The 21,201-nt window shown below is 38.1% G+C and overlaps 1 protein-coding gene across 1 annotated transcript; it reads right to left on the reverse strand.

The window, feature by feature from the left end:
• Positions 1 to 29: 29 nt before the first annotated feature.
• On the reverse strand, positions 30 to 21,031 carry capn3b (calpain 3b). The gene is made up of 23 exons (XM_083934110.1): positions 20,518 to 21,031; positions 11,307 to 11,376; positions 10,622 to 10,740; positions 9,755 to 9,888; positions 9,084 to 9,252; positions 8,635 to 8,718; positions 8,451 to 8,542; positions 8,256 to 8,333; positions 7,796 to 7,956; positions 7,529 to 7,698; positions 7,439 to 7,450; positions 7,026 to 7,234; positions 6,848 to 6,884; positions 5,980 to 6,003; positions 5,667 to 5,753; positions 4,739 to 4,816; positions 4,599 to 4,656; positions 4,452 to 4,516; positions 3,495 to 3,563; positions 3,336 to 3,414; positions 3,065 to 3,181; positions 2,810 to 2,868; positions 30 to 2,200 (listed from the first exon to the last, which is right to left on the reverse strand). Exons 1-23 carry the CDS (start codon positions 20,827 to 20,829, stop codon positions 2,174 to 2,176), a joined length of 2,310 nt encoding a protein of 769 aa, XP_083790236.1. The 5' UTR covers positions 20,830 to 21,031; the 3' UTR covers positions 30 to 2,173.
• Between the last annotated feature and the right edge of the window lie 170 nt (positions 21,032 to 21,201).

The raw sequence follows: 21,201 nt of genomic DNA on the forward strand, positions 1-21,201 counted from the left end.
GAAGTTCTTCTCAGAATTTTGTGATGTTTTTTAGTTGAACAGGCCACTCGTTATTGATCTCTGAAACCGTTGTGTGACAAGAACAGTCAGTCCTGCTGTTAAATTAATTATTTTCATCAATTTTTAGTTACCAATAATTGGTGTTTATTGAACATGTAAAAGGATTCATTACATTTTTGGAACTGTTGGTCAACAAGTGTTTTGTTAACACTGGTAATCCACAACATGGCTTTATACACCATAAAAGATATTCAACAGTGAGCCTCTTCAGATTTGTCCTTACTATATGAGAAGCTAAATATTCAAAACATTTCTACAACTATGCTGTGCTGGCATAAACATCTCAATGTAGCTTTTAGTGTGAACGTTATTAAGAATCAGTCACAGGTTTTAATATTAGCTGAATCTGTTGAGGAACAGCAAAGCCGAAATGTCACAGTCTTGGTTATACATTAAATCCTAACACCCAGTTTGTGTCTGTTTAGTGTTTCACTGCTGTCACAGTGTTGGACTCCCGATGGACAGTTTTAAAAAAAGGGTTGAAATCAATGCAGCAGAATCAGAGATTTTGTAAAAACCTGGCGCCTACAATACCCACAATGCAACTCCGCCGCTGACAGTTCTGTCCATGTAGGTGTGTTATAGTTGTCACAGCTAACGTAGCCTCGAGCCGCTAACCTCAAGCAGAGCTGACGAGCCACCGGGTCTTTTCTATCTAACTCCCCTCCAAAAGATTTGTTTTCATTTTCAAACTTGTCGTCTTCAGCCCCAACTGAAGCTGGCTCAAGGGAAATCACTTGAGTCCATTTGTCAAATTTAGTGAAGCTCTCATATATACAGTAGTACTCCCCAAGACCTGTAAAGTTCCTCTTTATAGGTGATGTAAGTGTTTTAGTTCCACCACATTAGACATTAAGGATCATTCTTAGTCACACAAGGAAGGGTGAGAGGGATTGTCAGGAGAATTCTTTCTAAAGTTTTTCAAAATTTTAGTCCTGAGATGCTCTCACTTCAGTGCAGGAGGGGAGGGTGGTTGGGTTGTGGAAATAAACAGGCATAACTTTCTGGTATACTGTTTAATTTACAGACAGTTTTGGAAGTAATGCCAGAGTCATAGGCTAATTTTTAGCAACCTGTACTTTCTGTATGAAGACTGAAACTTGTATCTCTACCCACTTGCTTCAAATCTTTTCTGAAGAGTATTTTTCCTAATATCACACTGTAAAGACAATGTATGGTTAATTTCCCCCTGAGTCTGACTGTTGTCTCCTGTCACACTTGAGAATATGTTGACTGAAAGGTTTGGTTATAAAATTATGTTTGAATCATTACATATATAAATCACCTATGAATTTATAATTTTTTACATTGCTACATTTCCCAGAGCGTTATTTCAGGCAATGTACTTGTCCCCTGTATCACTTTATACAACACATTTGTTTTGGACAGCGGAAGTACAAAGTACTAGTGAATGATGTCAGAGCAAACAGTCCAGAGAGTACCTGTATATTAAAGTCATGCCTTAATTGTTGTGTTATACTGTACAGTGTGTATTTGTTCTGTGTTTAATACCTACTGTATGTGTACAGCAATAAAAATACAAATATCATTTACAGTGTTCACCTCTGCTATACTTTAAAAACAATATACAGTACATTCAGTAAGATTTCACTCAGTTCTCATATTCAAGCATTTCTTTTGACACTGATACTTTTGAGATGCTTTTCATTACTAACCATAATTCTTCACAGCATGGGAACTTTAGCGACAAAGGTCATCTCTACTCGATTCACTGCCCATTGCTTCTTCGTGCCAAATACTAATGTAACATGATCATCAGGTTACACTGACTTCAGCATGCATCACATTTAGTTGCTCTCACCGTCACCGTAGAATCGAGATGGTGTTACATGAATCAGCTCAATACTGACAGTCAGTCAAAAATAAGCTAAAATAACACTGACCTGAAATCTAAACCGTCATAGTTGGAGTGATGAGAACAATCAAAATTTTACATAAAACTGGAGAAATCATCAAAAACCTCTGATTTATGACACCAATACTTGGAAATCTGTGCAAAAGTACTAAAAAAAATAAATGAAGAGGCTGTCCAGGAGAGTGGAGTCACAAGTGTGCGGCTGTCTGCGGCTACATCAGTGGTTAAGAAGGCGACTTAAGAATACATGGTCAGCTGAAGCCACTGGAAAGAGGGACAAACACACAAATGTAAGCCTAAAGGGTTTCATTTTGAAAGTATATGTACAGTACACACTTTTTAATTGTGGAAGTCTATAATGAACTGTGAAGCCAAGATTGAGAACCTCAGACTGTTAATGACAAATGTCCCCTTATTACATCAGGCGTTCAATCTAGAGCTCTGGTTTGTTTTCCACCAAGTGTTCTCATTTTCCGGGGCATGTAGATAAACTGTAATTTAAAGGGTTAACTTTCCAAAAAAATAATGAATATTTGGTAAAGATTTGAAAAGAATATTAAATAACCTTATGACAGTTTATTGACATGGACATTTTTGTCCTCTAAGGACATTAAAGGGATGCTTAAGGGTTAAGTGGACAAAATATCCACCTGTTAGTGTAATGATATCAACAAAGTGCAGCCTCAAAAAAGGAAAATAATTTAGGTAGTATTTACTGAAAATCAACTGGTTTCTGTTTTTTTTGGTTACTCAGATTGTATGTGTGATGCCCTTCATCACAAGCATGTCTTAATAACCTCATCAGAATGAAAATATTGTTTAACATTTAAATTGCAAAAAACACAGAATACCACGTTGTACTAAAACACTTACCTCCAGGACATTGAGCTTGATTATTCCATCCCCATCTTTGTCAAAGGCATTAAAAGCTCCTGCAAGAGACAAAACAAATCAGTCTTCATCCGTCTCTTTATAAACCTTGATCAGACACAAGGCAAGGCTGCAATTAGTGGGTCCTACCAGTTAAGTTTAGATTCATAACAAGTATAAAATATAGAGTATTTCATTAAGCAGTGATTCTGTTAAAAACCTCAGTAAATCGACAAAAAAGCTCAGGTGCATACTTACTGAACATGCCCTCTAGTCTCACAAAGCAACAGATGTAACTGTCAAAGTCGATGTTGAGGTGTTCGTCTGCGTAGCGCATGGCTATGATGTCATATAGCTGTTTGTTGAGGTGAAACCCTTCACGTGGAGACAACAGTTTATAACCCGTACACAGTTCAGTATATCATATTGTGACCTGCAGTCTATTACAAATTTAAACAAAAGCATTGAATGTAAACCTGGAAATATACAGTATGTTCATTCTTTAAGGGAAGTCCTTCATGCTGCTCACCTGCATCATTTACAGCGTTCCTCATCTCAAAACTACTGATGGAGCCGGATTTGTCTTTGTCATAACGTTTGAAGATCAGCTGCAAACACAGGAGCAGACGGACAGTGAGATGTGTGTCAAAGCTGAGCAGAAGCTCTTGAGTGGTTACGGCGGTCCTACCTGCCACTCCTTGATCTTTTTCCACAAGTGTTTGAACTCCTGCAGGTTCAGCTTTCCTGTCCCATCCGTCTGACAGAGGGTCAGTTATGGAAAAACTATCACAGCCAGGGAAGACGATCCTAAAGGTGTTGATTATTTTTTTGTGTGTGTGTAGTACTTCCCTTTTGGTGTTTATTTCAAAAAAGTATATTTCACTGCATTTACTATTTACTCAATACAAATTCACCTGCCTAAAGCAAAGACATTTTTAGTATCACTGCAACATAAATGTGCAGCCCATTCAAATAATACACTTGTTTTTGTTAGTCCACTGAGCACCTGAGGATGTACAGTTCAGCACATTTAAAGCTGCAGTCGGAATTTTTTTTGATCATTTTCACTAAAACTGGCACTATGCTCCGATAAAACAACATAAATCATCCGGTTTTAGAAAAAAATGCTCCTCTACGTGTACGTAGAGCCTGTTTGTTTTGCAAAAATTGACTGCGCCCGTATCATCTTGTCCACTCAGCATAGGGCAGTGTGAGAGCTGATTGTCAGCCACAGTTTGTGCACCACCACCAAAAGGAATCTGGTGCACACGCACTGAAAAGCACTTAATGGGAGGGAGCTGAGGAGCTCGAGTTGTAAACATTCAAAATTTGAGTGAAATCGATCTGCCAGACTTGCTGACTGCAGCCTTACTAAAGTCCTGCAGGGACAAAGTATTTTAATTGGCCTACCCAGGAGTCAGAATCACCCTGGTTCCCTCATCAGCTCTTAAGCATGTGTTAACCATAGACCTTATTTCAAGCATCTAACCTAACTTATTTCGGGGTTTTAGGACTCATTCCTGCGGTACTCTATTGCCTCAGTCACTTGAGGGATTCAAACTAACAACCTGATGATGTCACCTGCCTAAGCAACATGATGCTTCTCTGTTTCCATCCCCATATAAACGCTCAACTGAAAAGATACGTCCATCAAGGCGATCATACTCCGACATGTCTCAAGGCTGAAACCCTCTGTCTTTATTTCATTATCTGTGGGAAAAGTACAGCTCCGTTATGATGTAACTGACACACAGCTTTATAATAATGGTCTCAATCTTTCCAGCGTACTCACGTTTGGAGAGTACGTTCCTCATGATCATCTTGAGTTCGTTGGCACAGATCTGCATGTCCTGATGGAGGAAGGAACAATTTGTTTCAGACTTCCACACCTGACTGTGTTCTCCTCATCCTCTCTCCTCTCTCTATACTCACATCACCAGCAATCTGTTGGTAAATGGCTCTGAACTGTTTTTCCTCCTCAGTCTCCTCCTCAGGCTGGAGTAGTTTTCGCTAAGGGACACATAAGAGTAAAACCTCAATTGTATGCCTTTTATGAGGATTATCGTATGTTTGGACCGTAGACTGTATATACAAGGGGTATGGACAAGGTAATGGCCCTCTAAGCTAGGCTAGTTAACATTACTCATTTACAAATGTTAGAGCAAACAATGTTTTTTAACTACAGGAAACAGGTTGGAAAAAGTTGGTAGATTAGCTTTAGCTAAGGCTAGCTGTGACTGCAGTCACCTTTTAAAGTGCAGTTACTGTGGTTTGGTTTATTCTTGTCTTTTCTTCTTTAAAACAGTTTTTACGTGGTAAAATGGATGCCCAAAGGAGGTTTTGAACATATTTATAGTTACTGTGTTGAGCTTTTGAAGCACAGAATAATGAAATTTGGGAGGAAACTTTGATTTCTGATTTTAAAAGTGAAGAACTAGACTGTAGTTTTTCAGTTTTCCCATCAATAAGTCTTTGTTTGGTGATCAGGCATCTTAAAATATTAGGATTATTTTTGACATTTCCTCAGTTTGTTCCTGCCGCGCTTTAAATAACCATATGCCTACATTTAGTGATTGATGCATTTCTTTACAGAACCAGAGGAGAGCAGCGCATTAGAGAAAGACATGAACAACTAGGCCTGTATACTCTGAGGCCTTACAGAAAAACAGGTGCAGCTGAGCGTGAGACCAGTTGGCTTCAAACCTGATTGTTTCATTCCCAGCAGTGTTATTTGACCTGGTCAAGATTGCATTTCAGAGCCGTCAGTCTCCAGAAATCACGACAGGTCAAAGGTCAAAGATGAACTATTTGCTTCGTGGATGCACTGTCAAGGTTTTGGCTCCCGCTACAATGATATTACCTTTGGTTTCTTCTTCTTTTCCCCCTGAATGCCGTCATGCTCAATTTCTTTGTTGGCTCGTGCTCTGTCTGACACAAATACAATAGGCTGGCATGTGGGTAATGGCAGTGGTTAGTAAGAGAAGAGACGGGTTATAAAAGACAAACAGAAACAGAGAAGAGAAGAGTCAATGTTAATTCCACCGGTTATAATCTGTGTGATCATGACACAAACTGCCAGCGTTGATAACGCCTGACAGATGATGGAGAGCAGCAGCGAGGAAAGCAGAGATCAAAAGCAATCTGACAACGCTATTGCAACATGCGTGCATTACCTTTTCTTTCTTTTTCTTGTCTTGCTGATGGTCAATATCACAAGGAAGAACAGAAGGATGAAATGAGATGAAAAGGAGGAAAACACTTTTGAAGTCTGTTAGTTACGCTTGTTGGAAAAACAATGAGTTATGTATGAATTTGGAAAAAGACAAAGAGATTTCCAGAACAAGGTTGATGAAATATACCTGATCAAATTCAAACTGATATTGCAGTGTGAAAGTGCGTTTGAGAGTATTGTCAATTGCAATTTCCCGGCTTGGGATCAATAAAGTATTTCTATTCTCTTCTATTGTCAGCCTCTTTGGGAGGAAGTGGTAATCTTAATCTCAGGGATACTATAGTATTTATATCTAATTTTTGTCTCTATTTTGTATATGCCTTAATTTTCGTTCAAAATTGATGATCTATATTACTAAGGAGCGTTATTGCTGCATGTTAAAAGACTTTCCTGACTTCAAAAGAACTACAGAAACTACAAAAAGACAAGGGTGAAAAATATTGGATGAAATGTATTGATCCTAGTCCTAAAGGTTTTTTTCTACATCCCAATCTCTCTAATCTGAACTGTTATCAAATGTGTACAACAAATAATAAAATGAAGTGTATTGCAACAGAATAGCTGACCTTGTAAACACATTTAAGAAAAAGGACACTGTGTGACTCTTTAAACACCACAATTACTAATATGAGGAGAGAAGAACAATCCCACCATTAACTGAAAGTGATTCGGACCATGTCAGAAATAATAGTGTAGATATAAAGAAAACCTACTCCTCTGTTTTAGTCATTTCACCACTGAAATATCAGTCAGAATTATCGAAAAAACACACAGCTTGACGCCACTACGTCTTGAATCACGTTGCAAACCTGCGTTTGGTCAGATGCAATCGTGTTCTCCGCCTCCCTGCAAAGGAAAACAGACACATTGGGATTCCTGTTACTCACTGATAATGGCTGCCACTGTATTTTACTGTCAACAAATCCCCAAATTAGCGTCAGCTGCACCACCAAATATGAGCGGTTCCCAACCCTCTGTGATCCTTACTCAGACGTGCTCTGCTTCTCAGAGAAGACCCTGAGAATGAACTCTCCCTCTTGGTGGGCTTCAAAGGTCGTGGGAATGATGACGTATTCTCCTGGGGGAAGATGGAAACGCTCCGTCACCTCCCGCAGGTTAATGTAGGTCTTGCATTTTGCTTTGGAGGCGGTGTACAGGAAGAAGTCCTTCTGCAGGTGTTGATTCTGTCCACGCATCTATGGATGAAAAGAAATCAGTCGGTGCGATGGGAATGAGCTAGTAGAACAATCAAAGAAATAACTGACAGATTGTTCAGGGATGTAAATAATCCTGTCCTTTGTAAAATACACAAAGTATTTTACAACTCTCTGGAGGTACAGGTCAGTACTGTGAAAATGCTGACTTCATCAAACTAGTGTCCTTCTCCATGATGGGCATACCTCCTTTGGCACCTGCAGAGACAAAGAAGATTTTTAAAAAAGAGCTCCAGTGAATGTACATCAGCTTATCCAGTGATTTGTCGTCAGTACCTCGTAAATGGAAAATCCGATGGTGAGGAATTTGGCCCCTTGATGCCGTTGCATCCTTCGACCTTTCTGCATCAGAGCCACGACGACAGTGCAGGCCCCCTGCCCCTCCTCTGGGTCGTCGTCTTCCTCGTACAGTTGGAGCCGATACTGTGGGTTCGTCCAGAACGTGTCTGTAAAACACAGCCTGAGTAAAGACTTCTATAATTTGATCAATATTTGCTTTTGGATGAAAAAAAGCTGATGTAAAAAAAAAAAGCCAAGGCCTACGTGGGAAGTTCCTACAGCCGCCAGCAGAGCTGCCTCTCACCCAGCGACCATCATTGACCGACACTGTCCAGCTTTGCCTTTCATCACCCTGCAGGGTGTCAGGGGTCAAGTTACACATCTCAAGCTTTGTGAAGTTCCTCTTGAAATCATCAAACGACATCCTGGAGGGGAACACGAAAGACGAAGTTCTTTACTCTTACTTAGCTCTTTTTTTAGTTTTAAAAAGTGGCTGAGGGTGAGTTGTATTATTGTGTCAGCCTCAGGTGTACTTGGTATGTAAGTGGATGGCAGAAAAGTGTGTGCTACATTGAAACAAATATTTCTTCCTTGGAAGCAAAAAACAAATCAGCTCTTGTGCAGCACTACGGTTTTGTGCCAGGCTCCTGAGTCTTAATCAAAATGTATGATCTAGCCAAAACTAAAGATGTGATGAAGAGCATATCTCCGTGGTTTCACTCACCAGAACTCACTCGCCTCCACAGTCTGTTTTTTTAGGTTGTCCTTGTCTGCGGTGGAAATGGTCGACCATTCCTTTGAGCTACGGAAAGAACAAATCATATTATACACAACATACAGAAGACAGAATTATTTACAAATATCTAATGATAATATAACAGGCTGAATTAAAGTTGCCATGTCTCAAATCTAGCCTTACTTTGGACTCCATGGCCCCTTCCATAGCACAAAACCCCAGGGATTGCGCAGACGAATCAGGCGAATTTGGGTGTCCTTTGCAACCTCATCACACTGAATGACAACCAACCTATTAGCATCACTTTATCAGACCTTCACTTACAAATAATACCAAATCTGCATTTATAGTAAGACTTTTACTGCACCTCTGCCAGGCCGATGATGGAGTAGGCATGACCCCTGACCAGCCCGTGTTCAGTCCGAGACTCCAGATCAGCGGCTGAAAAGATCTGACAGATAAAACACAAATCAGAGCAAAACACAGACTGGACTCTGAGGCAATATGCTGCTAAAACGTCATTTTAATTCAGTCATTTACAATAGATTCGATGGTTAAAATCTAGTTTTCCTAAAATCTAATTTAAAGATGTAAATATGGGGGATAATAAAGTCAAACTTCCCACTCCAATTCAGCGAAATTCAGAGACATTTGGTGAAATAGGCTCATTTGCATGGAAGAGAAATGTATTTTTTTAAATCCACTGCCTCCTTACAGTTGTACTTGATTTTCATATTTCATATTCATTTATCTCACAGAGTGACAGAGTGTTTACGGTGCACTTTTATTTATTTCACTGCTCTCCTCACTACCCACATCTATGGAGCAGCCCATCAGCGAGCCTCTCTCCAGCGCCTTCCTCATGATGTTATAGAGCTCTTTGGGAGCGTCGGACAACTCGAAGAACTCAGTAACTCCTCCTGTGAAATCCTCCATCGCTTCCAAAGTGTTGCCCCCTTTCAGTGCCTCATAAGACCCGTGCAACCTGAGAGAGAAAAGGTCAATAATTCAGGTCAATGCACTGATATGTGTGTTCTCTCCAAGGCTTGGATTTTTCACAGTGTCTGCATCCAATTTGGGAAACATGAGGAGGGAGGAGTGGTGCGCCTAGTTAGTGTCGCTACACTGCTAAAAAAAGTAAACACCTTAACAAGACATTTAGCTCAATATTGGATCTTAAACCTTGTTTCACTTGAAAGAAGTTAAAGAAATGGCACGCCAGGGAGTTGAGATGTCAGTGTTTTATCATCTTGTTTTGCAGATTTTCTTAAATCATGTGCCATTACTTCAATGCCATCGGAGTCATTTTCCCTTTCCTCATCATTTCATGTCTCCATGCTTTAACTTAAAGAATGAAGACAAGAACTGAAGATTTAATGACAAACTTTTTTCAATGCATGGACAGGAAATCTGAACAGAATGAATGTTGATGATAACATCATAGAAGTGACGTTTGCAGAGATGCACGACTTTACAGATGAGCTCACTTGGCATATGCTTTTTCCAAAAGAGCGCTCCAGAATTCATTCTTCCGGAAAGATTTGGTGAAAACCAGCTGGTTGTTGCAGGTGGGGATCCGGTCGTCCACGACAACATCGATCCATTCGCCATAACGCCAGAACTGAGTGTAAGAGGAACAGATTTAAAACAGAAAGTCAATGATGAAACAGAGAAAAATAATTCAGCATCGGGTAAAAAAGAAATCTCCTACCATATTTAAGATTATACGGTGTTTACAGAAGATGTTTGAAAATGTGCTTTTTCTTTCTTTCTTGAAAAATCTGTAATGTCTGATCAATATTGGATTTTTCAGACCATTATTGAATAATCTGAAGACAATAAAAATAGGCTGCCGTTACATTATTAGTTTGACCTTTTGGGAATTAGACTTATTTGACTTCTTGCCAAGAGTTAGATAAGAAGACTAAACAGGTTTTCAGTTAAAAAATCAACTTGCCAGAGCTCTATGGTGGACATACTATGTGATACTATCTTTATCTTCTGCAATTTAAACCTGCAAATAAAACCAATAAATAATGATTTTTAAAAAGCACATTAAAACTTGTGTACTTGTGTGGACCACCATTGCTAATATGGGCACATATGATTTTGAAATATCAAGTTCCACGGGCTTTATCATGCAAAACGTTATTTCAAATAAGATGAATTTGCAAAAAAAAACATCTTTCGTTTGTGTAATAGCATATTTTACATGTAAGAAAACATGAATTTGGAGCGCCTGGATAGCCGAGAAGGTTATATTCATGTCCTGGCTTTGATTCCAGCCCTTGTCACTACAGCATGAAAGAAAAACAGTTGCTTATTGCACAATATGCCAAAAATCTGCGTAAAACCTGGAAATGGAAGATGCCTGCGTAGTTCTCAGAGAAGCTCTGGTCCGGGGGAATCACTCTGTACAGCAGCTTCTCATTCACTGTCAGACAGGCGATGGCAGCGAGCAGCCAGCAGTCACCTGCCAACAGCAGATTCATGAGGTATGAAAACACTTGATCTCGATCAATAACATAACGCTTCATGAAGCAGTAGTCACAGATTAAGTCACATTGCTGCAGGTGTCAGTCGTCAGCATACGGTAACTAAGTTTTGGCAGATTCTCGTGGTCATTTCAGCTGTCCGGCATATTCCAGCTCTGGTTTCAGCCCCTCATGTCTTGCCAGATATTTTATGTTCTTGCCATTTCCCCTAAGTGTTTCTGCTTGCACAGAAAGTGCAAACTGGCTTTAGCTGAGACACATTTGCACCATTAAGAACATCCATCTGGCACCAAATGCAGTTTCTTTCAACACTTTTCTATGCTCTTGCTATTGTTTTCTCCCTTTTTATTTTAATAATAAATAAATAATAAACACAGAGAATTTAATAAGAAAAACATGTTAATGTCTTGTCTTAAATGGGTCAGTGAAAGTATTTTTTTGTTTCAAAGCACTAAACTACAGTCTGTCAGTGAGTTCTCAGGCAGCATGGTCTTTAAGTGCTTTTGTACCACTTGTTTGAAATCAGAAACAGTTTAAAAGTTACCCAATTCTCCTTGACAGATGTCTGTCCTGTTGGCTCCATCTACGATGAACTGGGGGTTTTCACAAATTTCCTGTCATAGAAAAGCGAGTGTTAGAAGGTATTTCTGTTCATGTTGCAAAATAACAGTCCATCTTTTTTCTTTCTCATTGTGAAATACCTTGTAAGATGAACTGATACACACATTAGCTGTACACACCTAAAGATCCGATCTCTATAACCAGAAAAAAATATCTTGGTTTAGGTATGTTTTCATGCTGAAGTCCACATTAGGTTGCAAGATAACAGTGCACTATTATAAAGACCAGACAAGAAAATAAATATCACCATCAGACTGATTAATCTTGCATTTACTAAAGCTCAATTCTTTTTTTTATATCAACCAAAATCTGTCAGTTACGGTTTTGAACGGTGCATCAGATTCATAATCTTTTTTCTTTGTATGGAGGAGGACCTGATTTCAATGAAAATGTTGCCAGTTTTAGATATTACATTAGAAAGAATTTCAGATTTCTTTTTTAATATTTGAGAAATTTGGCTTCTTTTGTTTAATAAAAAATTTTGTAAAATATCTTGAATTATTTTCAAAATAAGCTATTATATAAATGACTCGTTGTGGTATTGGTCGGCATTTGAACTCCACACACATTTTCAAATCTGTGTTTACAAATCTACCTTGACATGATTGACAATATGAGGACTTGCCCCTGAAACTGAAAGCGAGCTGGGGAAATTTCTCTGGCTGCATCCGTTGCATATTTATGAGGAAACAGCTGTTGGAGGTCTGCTGGTCACGACCCTTTAGTCCTCTGAACAAGTGTTAATGTAGTGCGGGATTCAGAGAGGTGATTGACTGTCTGTGCTCCTGCGGGAAATGACCAATTTATCATCCAGCTATATTTACACACTTACTAATGGGATTTTTTTTTTTCTTCTGTCCTTACATTTGACTCTGGCTCATTTCATTTCATCTGGTGCATTAATGCACATATGTTCATGCTGTGGAACACTTTATTGCAGCACATATTGCTTTTTTTTTTTGCCAACATTCTTTTTTTATTGTTTTCACACATAAAGAAATACAATCACATGTATTGAACAAACAAGTCAACCCCACCCCCTCCCATCCCAATTGTTCCAATTTTTGGTTGGGGAACTAAATAGTTATAGTCCATTATATAAGAGTAAACAACAACAAAAAACAAGAAACATTACTGTATAATTGAATATTGCAGAGGGCCACTGTTCACACGTCTCCAGGCTCTTCCATCACATGTGGCAAATCCGTTCGTGATATATAAGAAATAAAAGGATCCCAGATGTGATGGAAATGATGCTCTTGTTGTTTTAGTGTGAAGGTGATTTTCTCTAAGGGCAGTGTGGTAGATAGCTCAGAAAACCACCTGCTAATTCCTGGTCTTCTGGTATTTTTCCAGGATAGAGCTATTATTCTTTTTGCAATTAATATACTCAAATCTATAAATAATCGTTGATTTTTTTTAATTTTCAAATTCTCTGAGTACAAACCTAATATAAACAGCTGTGGGATTAAAGGTAGTTGAATATGTAAAATATTTTGAATATATTGTTTTACTTCTTGCCAGAATTTTTGTATTTCTGTACATTGCCAAATACAATGGAAAAATGTCCCCTTTTCCCTCTCACACTTGATACAAGTATCAGGAATAGCACTATTATATTTATTTAGCTTTTCTGGAGTTACATACGATCGCATCAACCAATTATACTGCAGTAATTTTAGGCGGGTGTTAGTAGTTCTTGATTGTGCTTTAGCACATGCCTCTTCCCACTCAACCACCGAGATGTCTTCCTGTAGATCCTCTCTCCATGCCCCCAGCCTTTCCATAGACGTTTCTGTACATCCCTCCACCAGACATTTATACATCTTGGAAATTAGACCCTTCCCTAAACAATTCGTATTCATTAGTTTCTCTATAACAGACATTACAGGGATATCTAATGTTTGATTTTGTTGTGTTCTAATGAAATTTTTTAACTGTAGATATTTGAAAAAATGATTACGGGGTATATGAAATTTATCAACTATTTCTTCAAATGACATCAGCACCTTTTGCTCATTGTACAGATCTCCTATTTTCCCCAGCCCCTTCATAACCCAAGATTTAAATCCCCCGTCTGCTTTTCCTGGTGGAAAGGAGTCATTCCTCCATATTGGGCTGAAGACAGAGAGAGAGGACGTTTCTCTAAGATATTTTTTAACTTGATGCCACACTACAATCATGTTTTTCACAATAGGATTTTTTGTAGTCTTTTTAAGGATTTTAGTGCTTGCTGAATACAGGTATGTAGGGAGGGGCAGACTTAGTTTGAGTTCCTCCATTTCTTTCCAGAGAGGAGCATCTTTTTCTGTGAAGTAGAATAGCAATGTTCTCAGTTGTGCTGCCCAATAATACCAGATTGGGTTGGGACATTTCAGTCCCCCTCTGTCAAAAGGTAAGTACAGTAGTGATAGTCGTGTTCGGGGACGTCTATTATTCCACAAAAATCTGATAAACAATCTTTTTAGTTGAGTGAACAGGTTACTTGGAGGAGGAAGTGGAAGGTTTTGAAACAGATACAACAGTTTAGGCAGTATATTCATTTTAAGGACATTTATTTTACCTATTAGTGATATTGGTATATGTGTCCACCTATCCAGTGATTTTGAAATTTCTTGCATTAGTGGTTCATAATTACATGCTATAATATGTTTAAGTTGTGGGACAATTTGGATACCCAAGTATGTGAAGCAATCGACAATTTTAAATTGAGTGGCTATTTTAGGAGGGTTTTTACTTTCTAGTTGGTTTAGAAACATAATTGATGATTTTGATTTGTTTAATTTATATCCTGAGATTTTTCCAAATATATTGATGAGTTCTAATAATTCAGGGATGGATGTTTCCATCTTTTTCAGAAAAAGTATTATGTCATCCGCAAATAGAGCTAGACGGTGCTCCTGTTGCCCAACTAATATGCCTGTTATGTTTTGGTGCATTCGTATCGCTATTGCCAGTGGTTCTATAGACATTATAAACAGCAAAGGAGATAAGGGATCTCCTTGCCTACATCCTCTTTGTATTTTAAAAGATCTGGATATATTACGATTAGTTATGATTTCAGCATATGGTTCTGTATAAAGTAGTTTTATCCACTTATTAAAATTTTCTCCAAAACCAAAACGTGTAAGGATCTCAAATAAATATGACCATTCCACTCTGTCAAACGCTTTTTCTGCGTCTAATGACAGTAATGCTGTATCTGCTGCCCCCTTTTCTTCAATCAATATATTTAGTATTCTCCTAACATTATAAAAGCCTTGCCTATTTTTTACAAAGCCATTTTGATCTTTGTCAATAATATTTGGAATAATTTTCTCAAGTCTCCTGGCTATTATCTTACTCAAAATTTTTAAATCCACATTTAAAAGACTGATTGGCCTAAAATTTTCACAATTGTTATTTGGTTTGCCAGGTTTTGGCAACAAAGTGATTAGAGCTCCTCTTAAGGATATTGGGAGAATTCCATTTCGAAAAGATTCCATGAACATTTCTAATAGTGGCGGCATAAGTCTATGTTTAAACATTTTATAAATTTCAATAGGTATCCCATCTGGCCCTGGGGTTTTCCCTCCTTTGATATTGTCAATGGCAACAGATAATTCCATTAAAGTTATATCTTTTTCTAGTTCTTCTTTAATTTCTTCTGATATTCTGGGAATATAAATATGATCCAAAAAATTATTTAGTTCGAAAGTATTTAAACCTATTTCTGAGCTATAAAGATTTTCAAAAAAATTCTTGAAGGTTTCATTTATTTCAATTGGGTCCACAATAGTTTCATTATTACCATTTTTCAATGAAGTTATTAGCCTTTCATTCTGCATTTGTTTGATGCGCCATGCTAGCACCCTGCCAGGTTTTTCACCTTGGTCATAGAATGTCTGTTTAAGTCGTAGTAGACCTGATAAAGCTTTTGTTGAAGATATTTCATTATATTGCGTTCTAAGTAGAAGTAGTTCTTGGTGAGTACCTTGAGATCCTGATTGATAGTATTCTTCTTCTAATTTCTTTATTTTTGTTTCTAGTGATTTTGTCTTCTTATAAGTTTCCTTAGCTTTAGAGCTAGTGATATTAATTATTTGTCCTCTAATAAATGCCTTAAATGCTTCCCATCTGATACTTCTTGAGGTCTCTGTTGTATTTGTTTCAAAATAGAATTTAATCTGTTCGTCAAGAAAGGTAACAAAGCCTGTATCCGCAAGCCATTTCGTTTTAAATCTCCATTTAGGAGAATCACAAGTCAATTTGGGATCACAGTAGATTAGAGAGTTTGGGGCATGGTCTGACAGGAGTATTGCATCATAGGAAACCTTCTTAATTTTACATTTTAGTATTGTTGAAACCAGGAAGAAGTCTATACGGGAATATGACTGATGTGTACTAGAAAAGCATGAATATATTTTATCATTGGGATTGTCTTCCCTCCACACATCGATCAAATTCATTTCTTTCATGAAATAATGAATGACACTCCTGCTTCCTGAATGTGATCGATCCATTCCTGAACTTTTGTCTTTCCAAGGGTCTAATGTACAATTGAAGTCACCTGCCATAATACAAGCACCAGGTAAAGAAGCAATAATTAGAAATAAGTCTTGGAAAAATTTTGGCTCGTCTGTATTTGGGGCATAAATATTTACCAGAATTAATTGTTCTCTGAGAATTTTCCCTTGAATAATCAGGTATCGCCCTGCCTTGTCCCTAATAACTTTGTGAACCTGTAAAGGAATAGAATCATGAACCATGATCATTACACCCCTTGCCTGAGAGGTGAAGGGGGCTGACAAAATTTTTCCTTTCCACCTCCTCCTCACTTTGAGTTCATCTTCAAGTGTTAAGTGAGTTTCTTGAAGAAATACTATGTTAGATTGTAATACTTTAATCCTGTTCATAACTTGTTTGACCTTTTTTGTTTTTTGTAGCCCTCTGCAATTCCAGGATGTAATTTTAACCTTTAGTTCAACAGACATTGATATAAATGACTTTGAATTTCCCCAACATTTTAAGTAATTTCAGCCCAAATACAGGGGAAAAGAACCCAAGAACAAAATACTTTCCCCTGGCCTTTAACATACACCTGAGAGTCATTGCTCCAGGTGCCCCCCCACCCCCTTCAAATATTGGACCTCCAGAAAGCAAAAAGCTGGTCCACACAATGTGAGGAACAGTATAACTATGCTGATGCATAATAATAATAATAGTCAAAAAATTTAAGAGAGAAAAAAAAAAAAACTGAATATACCTAACTGCTCTGCTACAATAATTCAGATAATTGTTTTAGAGAAACCCAACAAATGAAAAGCATACCGATATGTGGTCTCCTGAATTAAGTTATATATATTAAATCAATCGTTTCTTATCGATAGACAGGTAAGGGAGGAAACTCAGAACAGTGTATTAAATTAAACAATTGTAACTTTACCCTTCACTTCTGTCTCTGCAAATACAGTATAACAGTAATGTATCAACAGGTTAATTTACATGTCTTATGGTCCTCTGCTCCTCAGTACCTCAGTCGGCCTGTTCCTTATCCGATTGGATTTTCTTAATAAAATGTTCGGCTTCGTCCGCGTTGTTGAAGATGTGGGAGCGATCGTTGTAGGTCACTATAAGCCGGGCCGGAGGGATCATGCCGTACCGGAGCCCAAGTGATCGTAGTTGTCGCCTCGCCTCCTCAAACTCCTTCATCTTCTTGTGCGTCTCCGCTGTCATGTCATTGTAGAATCTCACCGGCTGGTTTTTGTAGAGGATCTGCCGTTTTGCCCTGGCTGCTCTCATCACCGCTTCCTTGTCCTTATAATTCAAGAACTTCATTATAAGGGTTCTCGATACAGAATTAGACCCATGTTGTCGTTTTGGTCCAAGCCTGTGTGCTCTTTCCACCGTGATTGTCCCCTGGAGCTGAGTCAGCTCCAGCGCCTCCGGTATCCAGCTCTCCAGGAATCCACAGGTGTCTACGCCTTCTGCGCCCTCAGGTAAATTAACGAGCCTTACATTGGAGCGACGTGACCGGGTCTCCAGGTCCAGTACTTTCTCTTCGAGGTCTTTATTTTTCCTCTCTAGGTTTTTCACCGTCACTTGTAGCTCAGTTGTGTCATCTTCTGTGGTCGAAATCCTCGCCTCTGCCTGTGTGACTCTTTGTGAACAGTCTGTCAAGTCCTTCTTCACATTTTCGATGGCGGTGAGAATACCATCAAATTTGGATGAGAACTCAGACTTCATGTTGTTAATAGCCGTTAGTATAGTTGTCAAAGTGGTACCGGACTCCTCGCTGGCAGTAATATCCGCCTCCGTCTGCTTCTTGCGGTCAACGCTAGTGCTGGCACCAGTATCCGCGGTAGGATTCATGTTGCTAGCAGTTAGCTTATCTTTAGCGGTTGACGTTGCAAAGTTGGTAAGGCTGGATTGATGTATCTGGCCACGATTCGTCTTCTTAGGTGGCATCGGTATTATTTTTTAATACTGGCGTATTTGTCGGGCCGTTTGATTCGTATGAATTTTGCTTTTAGAAAGGATTTTAAAGATTTGAGTAGCAGAGCAGTCTTACACGCGTCTTATCAGCATGCCGCCATGACCGGAAGCCCACATATTGCTTTTTAATGTTGTTGAAGGATTAAGGTCTTCTGTAAGACTAGATCTGGACGCCTTAAAGGGTCACATATAAAAAGCATCCCTCTGTTAGTTTTCAGATGTGGATGTGTAGGTTTACCTGAATACATGCATGAATGTATATGTACACACATACATATATTTGTCTTTGTGTGAATATGTATTTATATGCATATTATTAATTCATATTTAGTACAATTTTTTATTTATTACTTATTTATTTAATATTATTAACCTTTTCTCTCTTTTCTGTTTGTATCACTGGGTGCAGAAAATAAAAAATAATAATTGCAAATACATGTAAACGTTGGAAATTTTGAGGATGCACTGATTTTAAAATTCATTTCAATAAAAGTAATTTTTATGGCTCACAAGATAATGAAATGAATATGAATGAAAATACACATTTCTGTTACACAAATTATGCTTAGTTTTGTTTTAAAACTTTTTTTCTTTTTACTTAAATATTGGACACTTTATGTCCTTACAAATCCTTAAAATCAAGCAACCAGAGAAGAAAAAAGTCACAACATTTGAAGAGGTGGCACAAGCCAAAAATATTGAGAATAATTTTCTTTTAAACCTTTGAAACTGCTATGGAAAGTTTTTTAAAGTATTATAACCAAGCAAAAAACAACACCAGATTTTTTAAAAACGCTCTAATTAAGGAAGATGTTGATGGCCGTTCTTTAAATGCCATTATTTCACGATGACAATGTATTTATCTCATTATCTCAAATTAACAACTCTTGTTTGGTGACATAATTAACTTATGATCTAGAGATTAAAAAAAAATCTAAGCATGTGCGTTTCCGTTACTAAATCCAAAAAGATATCAGGAATCAAGATTTAATTCAGGGGCGCTTTTGTTCCCCTCATGGCCTGAAAAACGCAGAGTCATGTTCTGAATTTAGATCGTGCTCCACTGTTGAGCCCCTGTATAGGATTCATGTATCACTAACATTCATCGTCAGTCATTAAGCAGCAATCGAGCTGCAGATTCATGTTACAAAGAATACATTAAAAAAATTATTTCTATTTCCAGTTTTTCATTTGTGTTTACTGGGGGGCAGTAAGTGCAAAATACAATCCATGTTGTGGGAATGCATTGTCTTCTTTTTTTTAAATAAATAAATGCTCATATTTACATTAACGTTATTATACATCTCCACAGCAATCACATAAACTAAGAAGGATTAAGTGTTACGTTCATACTGCTCATGTAAGTTACTAAATATTTAATACACTTACATGTAAACATTTTTTGTGTTTTTTCTTTTGAGAACTACTTAAAGAAACTTTCTTTAAAATTTTGTATTTTGTAAAATATGCCTAATCTCTTTCTTGATTAGAATTACATTATGTCTGCAAGGTAGGCTAGCTGCTGTTGTTGTTGTTCAGTCTTTGTGCCAAGTCAACCAGCTATCATCTTTATATATATGATAGATATATGAGTGGTATTAAGCTTCTCTTCGTATTCTCAGAAAGCAAATATGTGTATTTCTCAAATGTCAAACTATTTCTTTAATACTTCTTATCCACTACATATATCTGACATATGTAGTTAGCCTGGTTGTTAATTCAATTCAATTCAATTTTATTTATAGTGCCAAATGATAACAAAAGCTATCTCAGGACACTTTACAAACTAGGTAAAGACCACACTCTATGACTTATTTATGATAAACATAGACCCAACAATTCCCCCGTAGAGTACGGTGGCAACACTACAACATAGGCCTAAACGTTAAATATGAATAAAATGGTGCTTCGTTACATTTGATTAACTGCAGAACTTATATAAAACATGACGAGTTGAATCGTTGCAGCTATAATGATAATAATTATAATAATAATATGATAAATGTACATCATATAACCTAATATATATATATATATGATAATATAACACCCTTAAAATAATTGAGATATTTTTAGTTTCTATACTGGTAGTTACTAAACTAATAGTTCATTTTGCTCATTGGACTTGAAATTATAAGACAGTATATTTTTACCTGGTAGTATAACATGATAAATGCTTCTGTCATTTGTGGCGTCTGTTTTTACATTAGTGTTTGGATCTGTGTCAGTGTGTTGGCAGGTACTGAGTCAGGGACATGTGTCTCTTCATCTACATGGAAAAGTAGCCCCAAGACTTTTGGCAAAGGATATCAAGCTTTAATCAGAACCATTTGGTGCTGGCGAGTGTTGGTAGACGTATCGAACCCTCTTGCATGTGTATATTAGAAAAATATGAAACTCTGACGCCAGCACTGAGTTGCCACTATGTTTCCCAGCACTGGCAGAGGGCGTCCTCCTGTGTGAGAGTCAGCTGTCTGTGATTGTAGAAGGTGATAACCCAGAGCTATGCATCCACAGCCATGCAGCCACTTGACACCCCAGCCATGTGTTGTGTTGGAAGTGATGACAGACACAAAGATTTTAGAGCTCTTTGAAACACACTAGAGACCCTTTTGCACTTAAAGTAACTTGGCCTAAAGGATATGAGGACCTGCACTCACCGAGGGACGTTTCCACTCAAACTTCATGGGAGGTCTGTGACTGTAGAAGAGTGAGGAGTCATTTGCAGGGAACAGTGGGTCTTCAAACACCACGTTCTTCTTCACATATTTGTCTCGCAGTTCCAAAAAAGTCTTAAGACGCTTGGCATCCTTGACAGCCTCGTTTCTGCTCAGAATCGCAGAGTAGATGGAGTTAGTCCCAGCAGGAGGGTAATCAGCTTTGTCATCTGGCTCGAACAACGCTTCAGTTTCATGAAGCACTCTCACCTTTGTATCTTCAACCAAAGGCATTTTATATTTCTTGTCCCCCATCTTAAAAGTGAACGCCTCAGCCCTTGGTGTTCCTGTTTCAAAATGTATTAAGTGAAAAAACTAGCTATTTGCAAAAAAAAAAAAACAGCATGAACTTGTGAAACAGCCCAAATAAACTTCCTGTGTCCTCCCTGAGATTCACTTTTAGTTCCTTTATTTGCTGGAAATGCTGCCACAGCTCCTGGACAGTCACCAGCAGCCTCTCGCACAGTCACTGATGTGTCCCTGCTGCTGGCTGCACCTAAATATAGGTCTCTTTAGAAGAGGGGAGGAGGCTCCTTGAAGAGAGACCCTTACCCTAACTCAACATTTCCAGGTCACAGTTTTCTGATCATGGGGGACTGCCCGAGATCTGGCCATCTAACTGAAGCT

This window comes from Echiichthys vipera (assembly GCF_963691815.1).
Source record: "Echiichthys vipera genome assembly, chromosome: 19".
Classification (NCBI taxonomy): domain Eukaryota; kingdom Metazoa; phylum Chordata; class Actinopteri; order Perciformes; family Trachinidae; genus Echiichthys; species Echiichthys vipera.